The 11,489-nt window shown below is 51.1% G+C and overlaps 1 protein-coding gene across 1 annotated transcript; it reads left to right on the top strand.

Moving 5' to 3' along the window:
- Positions 1–1,391: 1,391 nt before the first annotated feature.
- Pmm1 (phosphomannomutase 1) lies at positions 1,392–11,424 on the top strand. The gene is made up of 8 exons (XM_028789951.1): positions 1,392–1,518; positions 4,923–5,040; positions 6,454–6,530; positions 6,637–6,728; positions 7,361–7,460; positions 9,846–9,921; positions 10,512–10,627; positions 10,963–11,424. The coding sequence occupies exons 1-8, from the start codon at positions 1,432–1,434 to the stop codon at positions 11,083–11,085; spliced, it is 789 nt and encodes a 262-aa protein (XP_028645784.1). The 5' UTR covers positions 1,392–1,431; the 3' UTR covers positions 11,086–11,424.
- Positions 11,425–11,489: the final 65 nt, after the last annotated feature.

Here is an 11,489-nt window from a genome sequence, read left to right as displayed (position 1 = left end):
CTTGGCCCAGGTCACAGGATAGTGGAATGGGAGTGAAGCCTGAACTAATTCCAAAGCCAATGAAATGGTTCATGTAAACATGGTCTGGGAAGGGTTCTTCCCCCACTGTTTAAAACCTTTTTGTGCTGGGAATTGAACTCAATCCCTGAGACCCCATGTTATGGGGGTACCCACCCGCAGGCTGGACCCCAGGAGCTTTAGGAATGTTTCTTTGTTTTGTTTTTTTGGGTTTTTTTGTTTTTTTGTTTTTTTGGTTTTTCAAGACAGGGTTTCTCTGTGGAGCTCTGGCTGTCCTGGAACTCACTCTGTAGACCAGGCTGGCCTCAGACTCAGAAATCCGCCTGTCTCTGCCTCCCAAGTGCTGGGATTAAAGGTGTGAGCCACCACCGCCGTCCGGCATTGAATTTTTTCTTTAACAGCAGATGGTAACTATCTTTTCTCCATTGGTTGGCGTCAAACCTGTCAAACCTCAGTCTTTTAAGACCCTATTCAAAGGAAATGAAGGAAAAGGGGAAGGGGTCCCAGATTCATTGTCTATCAAGTTCTGGGAATGTGTGTGTGTTGGGGGGGGGAGGGGTTAGAAATTGTGTACACAAAAGCTTACACCAGGTAGGGAGATTAAAAGATGTCCTTAAGAGCTGGAGAGGTGGCTCATTTAATTAGAAGCACTTAGTGTTCTTGCTTGCAGAGGATCAGGGATTTGGCACCCAGCACCTCCAAGGAGGCTCACAACTGTGGGTAACTCCAGGTCCAAAAGATCTGACTTAGTTGGGCTCCTGCATGTACTTAGTGCACATACAAACACTCGCACAAACGCAGGCGCACACACAATAAAATAACAAAAAAGACTCGCCTAAAAGTTTACAAGTTGGAGATTTATGGAATATTGGCCCTTGGCAGGTTACCTTTGATTGAGTAGCCCTGGTTGGCCCGGAACTTGTTTTGTAGACCAGGGCTAGGTATATCCACCTTGCGGCCTCTGTCTCGGAAGGGCTGGATGACTGGTGAACCAGCACGCCGGGCTCTCTCGGAGACTTCTTCATGCTCAAGATGACAGGGCAACACCTTCGTCCTACTAACCTTGGGAACCCGGAGCAGCCGCGCTCTGAGTCCCGCCCTTCCCCGCCCCACTACCGTAGGGCGCGCCCAGGGATCACCCGCAAGGGGCTGCCCGATACTGTCTTCCGGTTCAACCCCTTTTCCCGCCGGTTCCTATCTCGGTCCCGAACGATCCCTGACCCCGCCCCATTGCCACGCCCCTCCACCCTAGGTGCCTGCGCTCTTCTTTCGGCGGCGCAGGCCCCGCCCCCTCGCGGGAGGGCCTCGCGGGAGGCTCCTCCCCGTGCCGCGCAACTGACCCCGCCCAGCCCCTGTCGCACGCGACCCTGGCGGTGGCTGTAGCGACAGAGCTCGGCGCGCGGAGCTCCAGTCATGGCAGTCGCTGTTGAGGGCACCCGCAGGAAAGAGCGCATCCTCTGCCTGTTTGACGTGGACGGGACCCTCACGCCAGCTCGCCAGGTAAGGGCCCCGAGGTTCGGAAGCTCCCGCCCAGAGTCACGCCGGCATCCGTGACCCAGCGTGAAGCCGTCACCGCCATGTCATCGCAGACACCCGCGCGACCCGGTCGGAAACGTGGGGTGCAGTGGTACCAGCTCCTGTCACCGAGGAGATGGGACCCAGGCCCTCTCGGCCTTCCAGGCCTTAGCGCTCCTCGCGCGGGTTGGCATCCACGTTCCTGCCGGGAGCGCAGAACCTGGATCCAGCCTCCGGGAGGAGTGTCTATGGGCAGGAGGGCGGGTGTCCCCGGCTCCAGGCTTGCACAGCCCCAGGCTGGACTCTGGGATGCCCCCACCCCATTTCATCCCTAGGATGCACAACTAGTCAGTCCTCAAGCTAGCGTGAGAACGCGGCGTTCCAGGCAGAGCTCAGTGCGCTTCCAAGCCCACGGTCGCCCTCTACTGAGGACAAGAAAGATCTCTGAGTCTTTGCACTCTGGCGTCCACAGGCCTAAAACTGGGTTTAGCTCCTTAAGCCTCTTAAGGATGTTTACCTTGCACCTCGGGTTGGAAGGAGGGAGAGCTGCTTTTCTGGTTAAGTTTTGTTTTTTGTTGTTGGTATCCTTTTGGTACCACCCATGTGAAGGTGAAAGGCCCCAGGGCTAGTCTGTTTATAATAGAATCACTGAGGCACAGTAAAAGTGGGAGGGTATTTCTCTCCTATCTGCACTCTATGGTTCACCCTCCCATCTTTTTGCTTATACCCAGTTTTTCTCCCTTTGACTCATCCTGGGTCGTCCTTGGGACCACCAGGATGACCAGAAACAGGGGGGGATGCTACTGTGCAGAAGCCCATGTGAACCTAAGTCTTAGCTTCCTGATAGGCCTTCCCCTCTCCAGAAGGAAGCAGGTACCTTTCTTTCCAGCCAGCAGAGATGGATCAGGAAGATGCAGGATTGGAAAGAGGGTGGTCTCTTCCGAGGCATGCCTGACCCCTTGCTGCACTGACTTGGCAAGGCCTCAACAAAAACTGCCTGTCAGTTTGACTACTACTAAACCCTAGGGCTTAATGCTTCTCAAAGCTAATTGTTAATTATACATGTGTTCACAAGCACATTATTTTTGTCAATAATGAAAACTTTAAAGGCTAAAGACCACTTTGACCTCTCACCAGTATCCCAGGCCCAGCTCCCATGCTGAGGTAATATCCTTGTCTATGTAGTATGTATGGCTCCTTTTGACACCTTTATCTGGATTGCTTTGCCCACAGGAAATATTAGACATTTTGTAAGGCTATGTTACTGGCTTGGCATTATCCTGCTCGTGGCTTCCTACAACTTGTTTTAGACTATAAACAGCATGTTTTAAGGACCTTGCCTTGTTGGAAGCACAGATCCAACCTGGTAATATTTCCAAGGAAGTATGTGTCATTGTCAGGCTGATAAGTGTGGGAGTTGCTTGCAGCCAGTTTTTCACTAATTATAAACCATACCCAAAGGAGCAGAGAAGTTGAAAAGCTAGTTGACAGGGTATGGACATTGTAAGTTTCAGTAGATGTTGCCAAATACTTTCAAAACAATTGCACCAACTTACGTTTTCATGGCCAGCCCTCGGAAGTTCCTGTTTCCTTCTCCCGTTGTCTCTAGCTATGGTCTTTGCTATCTGAATATATGGAAGTTTGAACTCTGACTCACTTGTTCAAATTTCCTTGATGGGGAATCTTTTTATACTTTGGACATATTATTTCATTTAATGGTAACTGTGATCCCCTTAAAGTGGCTCCTGCTGTGGCAGCCATGTTATAAAGAGGGAGGGATGGGGATAGAAAAGCAGATCCCTTTGCTTAAGGCCTCTTGTTCAGATACCAGAGCCAGAGCTAAGCAGGTGGAGTTTGTGCAAGTGAAGAATCTTTTATTTGAAAGGTTTGCTACCAGAGATGTTTGAGGGTTTGGATATTTTTCAGGTACTGAGCACAAGAATAATGAGTCATCGAGGCGGTAGGAGCCACGTGGAAACACAGAATCCGTTTGTGTTTTAAATATAAGTGATAAACAGCCTACAGACAAGTTTTGATGCTCTCAAAATGCTTTCTGTTAGGCAGAGCTCCACTATGCATGCAGCACCCACCGTCACTGAACTAATCTGTGTTCATTCTCCCAAGTCCTAGGATTACAGGCATGCTCCACCATGTCCTACTCTTTTGTTTTGGTGTTTGTTTTACACAAGGCCTCTCCTCTCACTGTGTAGCCAGTGGGTGGCCTTGAACTCACAGAGATCTTCCTGCCTCTGTCTCATAAATTCTGGGAATAAAGGTATGGGCCACCATGCTTGGCTTTCTTTATGTGTGCTTGATCATGTAATTTCTCTGCCTGTTCTGGAACTTGTTCTCTAGACCAGGGTAGCCTCCAAATCAGAGATCCACCTGCCTCTGCCTCCCAAACGCTGGGATTAGAGGTGTGTACCACCACACTCTTGGCTTGCTGTGGTATTTTAAAACTGGTCTCAATTAGCCTTCCTTAAAAGTCACTATGTGGCTGGGTGGTGGTGGTGCACGCCTTTAATCCTAGCACTTGGGAGGCAGAGGCAGGCGGATTTCTGAGTTCGAGAGTTCGTTCGAGGCTAGCCTGGTCTACAGAGTGAGTTCCAGGACAGCCAGGGCTACACAGAGAAACCCTGTCTCAAAAAACCAAAAATGCCAGGCAGTGGTGGTGCACGCCTTTAATCCTAGCACTTGGGAGGCAGAGGCAGGTGGATTTCTGAGTTTGAGGCCAGCCTGGTCTACAGAGTGAGTTCCCGGACAGCCAGGACTACACAAGAAACCCTGTCTAAAAAAAAAAAAAAAAAAAAAAAAAAAAGTCACTATGTGGCCAAAGATGAGCTTGAATTCTTTCTGGTCCTGCCTCCACCATTTCAAGTGTTGGAATTATGGGTATGTGCCATCACTTCCGACTTACCATGTCTACTCTGCAGACAGTATAGTGTAGTATTTTGTTGGTTTTACATTTTATTTATCCTGTACGCATGTGTTGTCTATGAGGACATGCATAAGCCTCACTGAGAGTGTGGAGGTCAAAGGACCTGAGCTGGGATAGAACTCAGATTGTTAAACCTCTAGGCAGGCTCCTCCACTTGCTAAGACCACTCATTGAACCTTACATGTTTATTGTTTTGTTTACATAGCTTTCGTTTCAAACCCAAGACCACACACACTTTAGCCAAGTGCCCAGCCCTGTTCTATGCTATATTTCTAACGTATTTCTGGTTTTTTGCAACACATCACTTGAGGTCACCTGTATTTCTGGCTTTTTAATTAGGGGTGCTCATATTCAGGTAGGAGTGCTCCCTGAGTCTGAGCACTAAGTTGAGTAGAGGTCCACAACTGACTTTGATAACCAGAGTCCTTCTGCCCTTCCTGCTTCACCACAGAAAATTGACCCTGAGGTATCAGCCTTCCTGCAAAAGCTTCGAAGCAGAGTGCAGATCGGCGTGGTGGGTGGATCTGACTACTCTAAGATTGCCGAGCAGCTGGGTGATGGGGATGAAGGTAGGCCTGGGCAGCATCTTTTCCAGTTGGGGCAGGGTAGAAGGGGAGTGGAGCTGGGAGATGCTTGGGTACCGCTCCTGCTTCTGTGGGGCAGAAGAGGTGGAGGAGCAGCCAGAGAGCTTCACCCTGAACACTTACTGAATACCTGGTAGTAGTCAGGGACTGTGCTAGATTCTGGAGAAGCAGCTAGAGGCAGAGCAGGCAGCATCCTGCCATTAACCAGTGCACATTTTAATTTCTCCCTGCTGAGACTCAGCTTCTGTCTGTTTGTTTATCTTCTTCGTCTTTATTGACAGCATGGTTAACAGTGTCTAAGAATAGCCATGTATCAGTCTTATGGTCTTGCCTTAGGGGAGACATGATTGACGTACTTGTGTGTATATGCCTACATATGGAGGTCAGAGGAAAGCTTGCAAGAATCAATTCTCTCCTTTCACCATGTGGGTCTCAAGGATCAAACTCATGTTTTCAGACTGGTGGCAAGTGCCTTTGCCCACTGAGCCATCTCACTGCCCTTATTGGTGTTTGGAGACAGAGTTCCACCGTGGAGCTTTCTCTGGCCTGGCGCTCAGTCTGTAAACTTTGTTGGCTTTGAGTGGACAGTGTTCCTCCTGCCTTTGTCTTTGAGTACAGGCTCCACCCACCGCATGCAGCTTTCTGTTTTGAGACAGAACTTCACTGTGTATCTTAGTATTACAAGCTGAGGCTGACCTTGAGCTCATAGCCATCCTCCTGCTTCAGCCTCTTGGGTCTTGACATTATATATATGCACCGCCACATCTTATTTTAATGGTGAAAATTGAACACTGAAGTAATCTGGAAACCCTTTTCAGGGTCAGGAAGGCCCCCTCAATCTAGAAGCTTCCTTGAGTTTTCCCTTTTCTTCTCTCCTTTTTTAGTCACTACAAGTCCTAACTCTGTTTCCATCTGTCCCCACCACACACTGTACCCTTAGTTATACCATCTGCCAACCAGACATCCTGCGGGGCATCCTAACCATGCTCCCTGAGCCTCCCTGACTCCCGACTGATTCTTGAGGCACCCAGAGCTGGAGACTGCTGTGTAATCTCTGTGGTTAGAGACTGAGAAAGGAGCTGGAGCCTTCATGCCGGAGGGCTGAGGGAGCAGGTTGGAAATGGCGCCCTCTTCTGGGCATTCCTGGGAAGTCTTCCAGAAGAGGGAGCAGGATCTTGGAGAATGAGTAGATAGAGGGGTATCCCAGGCAGAAGGTCCTAGCTAAGCAGTGGGCTAGAGGAATGACTGGCTGGTGTAGGAACAAGTGAAGGTGCACAGGGAAAGAATGCTAAAAAAGCCGGTTTAGGGCGGAACAGATGGCAGTGCTTGCTCTGAGGGAACAGCTGGTCCTTGTTTCATGCTCTTTCTTTCTCTCCTGGTTTCTCCATGGGCCCCAAGTCATTGAGAAGTTTGATTATGTGTTTGCTGAGAATGGGACAGTGCAGTATAAACACGGACGGCTACTCTCCAAGCAGGTCAGTGTCCCCAAGGCTTGCCCCCAGGCCTTTTCCACACTGGGGTCCCACGAGGTCCCGCCATCTTGGATGTGCCACAGTTCGAGCCTTGTGTTCTTTACAACAGACGATCCAGAACCACCTTGGGGAGGAACTCCTACAGGACTTGATCAACTTCTGCCTCAGCTACATGGCTCTGCTCAGACTGCCCAAGAAGCGGTGAGCCCCCTGACCTGGACTCCAGGGAAGAGAGTGGGAGCTTTGGTTTTTTATTTTCAACAGGGGTTGGAGGTCAGGACCTTACTCATGCTAGGCAAGTGTTCTGCCTCTGAGCCACACCCCTACACCAAGACCCCAACTTATGAATGGGTGGATTCTCTTTGTAGTTTTTCAAGGTGGGGTTTCTGTGTAGCCCCTGGCTATCCTGGAACTTGTCCTGTGGATCAGGCTGGCCTTGAACTCAGAGATCTGCTTGCCTCTTGTCTCTGGAGTGCTGGGATTGAAAGAGTGTTCCAGCACCGCCCAGCAGATAGGTGGATTCTTTTTTTTTTTTTTTTTTTTTTTTTTTTTTTGGTTTTTCGAGACAGGGTTTCTCTGCATAGTCCTGGCTGTCCTGGAACTCACTCTGTAGACCAGGCTGGCCTCGAACTCAGAAATCCGCCTGTCTCTGCCTCCCAAGTGCTGGGATTAAAGGCGTGCGCCACCACCGCCCGGCAGATAGGTGGATTCTTATACCCTGTGAGGTCTAGGGAGACTATGGTTCTATATAGAACAGGTTTTGAAGTTAGAGCTGTTGTCCCCTCCTCTCTGTGGCGCCTTGCTCTCTCACCCGCTGTCTTCGTCACCCCTAGTGGAACCTTCATTGAGTTCCGGAATGGTATGCTAAACATCTCGCCTGTCGGCCGCAGCTGCACCCTGGAGGAGAGGATCGAGTTCTCGGAACTGGACAAGGTGCCGTTTGCTGAGCTGCTGTAGTCCCGTCACTCAGCCTCTCTGAGCTTTGCTTTCTCATCAGTAAAGTGGGTTTTGAGGAGGAGTTTCGGTTCAGACTTGGACACCTACTGTGTGTCATTTCTGTGGGCACATCAGTCTCTTTCTGTAACTGCTGATCTGCTTTCCCTGCTGGCCTATGCCACCGAGCCCCTGGTGACCCAAGCTATGGCCACATCACTATTGCACATACCTGTTCACACCAGATCCAACAACTCCAGGCTCCCTGTTCATAGGCCACCTTTTCTCCTCCGGGCTCCTTTGCTCTCTGTCACCTCTGCTTCCAGCATGCCTGTGAGAACCTTTAACACATCTGCCTTGTAAACACAGTCCTCCTGTGGCTCCCAGTGCTGGCTGGGCAGCCTCTCAGCCCCCTCCAACAGCCCTGAGGCCTCTCTCTGCTCTCCTTGGCTTTTTCCCCAGTCTTCTGTCTACAAAGGTTGTGTTTTCAGTCGCTCCTTGAACACAACGGGTTCTCTTAAATGCTGGCTTTTCTTTCATCTTGTTGGTATTCACCCAGGTTGTCCTTGAACTTGTGATCTTCCTCAGCTTTTCGTTTGCTGGGGGGTCACACGTGCATGCCACCTTATCCGCCGTATCCAGCTTACCCAGCCCCTCCCTGAACATTGCTGTGCATTTAGCTCACCCCCCTGACAGTCACCCTTTCAGGGGTGGTGAGTTCATCCATCCTCGCTTCCATGTGTCCGTCCTTGTTCTCACTCAGCTGGCTCCTCTTTCCTTACTCCCCATGGCAGCCATGGCTTCCGCTCATTCTACAGATGGCAGTTCACCACTTCATGGGCTCTTTGCCTGAAGCATACTACCCTAGACCGGGCTTGTCCTCTTCTCCACTCTGGCTGCTATGTCACCTGCCAGTGGGACCCTTCTATGTCCTGTGCAGAGGTCCATGGCACTGGGGATGGACCCCAGGCCCTCATATGCTAAGCAAGTGCCTTATTACTGACCCACAACACCACCCACTCCAAGAAACATTTTCTTTTTGAAACAGTGTCTTCTTGGTGTGCAGCCCAGACTGGCCTCAGAGTCACTGTGTCACCGTGCAGGCCTCAAACTTGTGGCTTCCTGTTCACTGCTATTATAGGTGTGTCCCACTGTGCCTACCTGCCATGAAATGCTTTTGAATGAATGAACAAACAGGTGTATTATTCTCATCCTATTGATGTGGAAACCAAGGCTCAGAGAAGTGACTCATCCAGGGTCACTTAGGAGGTTGGTTGCAAAATGTAGCTTTGATTTGGCTCCCTGCCTGCCCTCTGGTGTTTCCCTGAGAGTGGGCTGGTCACAACAAGGCCACTTGCACAGTGTACAGAGGCCTATAGGAGGCGGTGGACACAGGAATGGGGGACTTTTCCTGTTGTAGTTAAGGTTGATCACTGTCAGCCTCCCAGCCAGGTTCCCCATCCCAGCTCTATGTCCTGTCCACCCAGTGGGACCAGAAATGCAGCTTTGATGGAAGTGGAGAACAGATGCTGAGCCTGGCCTGGAGCAGGGATAGGGAGGTTGGGATACAGCTGGTGTCCCCTAACCCTCACCATGGCCTCAGCCCCTTCCTTTGTCTCTGCTTCTTTCTCATTTCCCTTCTGGGATTGAGATTCATGGATGTTGCTGTGAACTGTGACCCTGTACAGTCTTGATGGCATGTGAGTGCTTGAATCTCCGTAAAACTCCTGGGACAACTGGGACACCTCTTTAGATGAGGGCCCTCTTGATTAGCTCAGGGTTATTGTGATGGATATGTTAGGGCTGGAGTTGGCACATTTCCTGCCCACTCACCAGGTGCCCTGTTAGTGGTGGGAAGTGTATAGCCCCCTAACCCTGGGCTCTGAGCTATATTTTCTCAGAGTGTGGGTACCCACAGAGCTATCCCTGAGGTACACCCACCTGCTAGGAAGGCAAGATCAAGGCCAGCAAGGAGCTCACATCTCTCACCTCTGGTTTTAACTTGAGGGAGAAGCTGACAGTGGCCACTAATTACTTCTCTATCATTTAGTTTTGGCAGTGGGCTCAGAGAGGTTAGGTAATCGCCTAGGGCCACACAGTTAAGCAGTATTGCACCAGGCCTAGAGCCCAATTAGTCTGTACATTTATCTCAGGCCCTGCCTGACCTGACCCCCATGGCCTCCCACCTTCTTTTGCCTCCAAACCCCACTGACAAGGGTCATTGATTTCTGGATCTAGGCCTCAGCACTGCTGCTAGTGTGAGGTGACCTGTTTCCCCATCTGTAAAATTGGGGCCGTGTTCACCTAGGAGACAGGGAGCTGAGTGGGTTCTGGTCCTGGTGCACAGAAGGCCCTCTGATCCAGTGCGCACCCTTCCCTCTCCAGAAGGAGAAGATCCGGGAGAAGTTCGTGGAAGCCTTGAAGACAGAGTTTGCCGGCAAGGGGCTGAGGTTCTCCCGAGGTACGTACACCTTTCCTGAGGAGGGCCCAGGCACATTCTGGGACACCATTTACCTGTGGCAGTGTTGCTTGCCCTGTTCAGTCACACCCCTTAATGGTGGACTGTCCCGGCCCTTCCTGAGCTCAGGCCAACTGGCTAGGGAGTCAAGAGGCTCTGCAGTTGACTCACCTCACCCTTGCCACCAGGAGCTAGAGGGGAAGACAGATGCCATGGTCACTTAGAGCCTACAGTGTGTCACCTGCTGCTCACAGCCCCTTGTGTTGATTGTCCTACTGTGGCTTGTGTCCCCACTCACTGTCTCGTGGGTCTCACTGGCCATGTCTACTTTGGCTTGCTCCTGCCTGTTTCCTGCTTGCATGAGGCAGTACAGGTCCCAGGTCAACCCTCAGTGGCTCTCCGGATTGTATAATGAACAGAATACCTTAGAGATGGCCATGGTACCACGTGTCTGTAATCCCAGAGCTGACAGGTAGATAGGGGGAGGAAGAACAGGAATTCAGGGCTATCCTTGGCTACATTGGAAGTTCAAAGCCAAACCAGATACAGGAAACCCTGTCTCAAAAACACCCCCCCCACCCCGCTTTCCACAGGAGGCATGATAAGCTTTGACGTCTTCCCTGAGGGCTGGGATAAGCGCTACTGCCTGGACAGCCTGGATGAGGACAGCTTCGACATCATCCACTTCTTTGGGAATGAGACCAGTCCTGTGAGTGTGGCCCTGCCAAGTTCCCCTCAACCCAACTCCTGAGTCCAGGCCAGGACACAGAACAACAGAACAGACTTCTTAAGGGCCTCCCAGAAAACTCACTGTTCCCATTCTACAGTTAGGAAGATTGGGGCTCAAAGAAGGCTAGACACGTATACCCTGTCATACAGCAAGTTGGGACAGGTCTGACCAGCCTGGACTCCTGGCAGTTCTAAGGAGGGGAGGTCTGAGGAGCCAGTATGAGAAGGGTGGCTCTTGGGCCCCAGTCCTGGGCACCTCCTGCCTTGTAGACATCACCTAAGACCATGTCATCTCTGTTCTTCCTCTGAGTGCAGGGTGGGAATGACTTTGAGATCTATGCAGACCCCCGGACTGTCGGCCATAGCGTGGTCTCACCTCAGGACACTGTACAACGGTGCCGAGAGCTTTTCTTCCCAGAGACAGCCCACGAGGCATGACGGTGCCCACGATGGAGCATTGGAACCTTGACGAGGCTATGACGAGGCCTGAAGACAGACCCGTGGGGTGCCACACAGCCCATCCCACTGCAGGGTCACCTACACAGGACCAAGGTCTGTGTGGGAACTGTCCCCAGCCAGGTGGCTCCTGACGAGACACATCCCTGCACTCTACCCTGATGGCCCTGGCCTCTGATGCTGCTGCTTTTGGGGACAGAATAGGCTTTCCCACAGGGTGGCCTGTGAGTTCTGCTGTGGAGCCTGCTGACCACAGACTGACTGACAAGGGGCATTACTCAAAAGGATTTTGTCACAGATATTAAAGTTCCCAAGACAAGGTACGGTGTTAGCTCTATCTGAAGATAGGATGGTTCCTGTCACATGCCCTTAAAGCTATACTTTGA

The sequence above is a fragment of the Grammomys surdaster genome, unplaced genomic scaffold (assembly GCF_004785775.1).
Source record: "Grammomys surdaster isolate TR1022 unplaced genomic scaffold, NIH_TR_1.0 125852, whole genome shotgun sequence".
Classification (NCBI taxonomy): domain Eukaryota; kingdom Metazoa; phylum Chordata; class Mammalia; order Rodentia; family Muridae; genus Grammomys; species Grammomys surdaster.
This window is presented reverse-complemented; position numbering and strand designations above follow the sequence as displayed.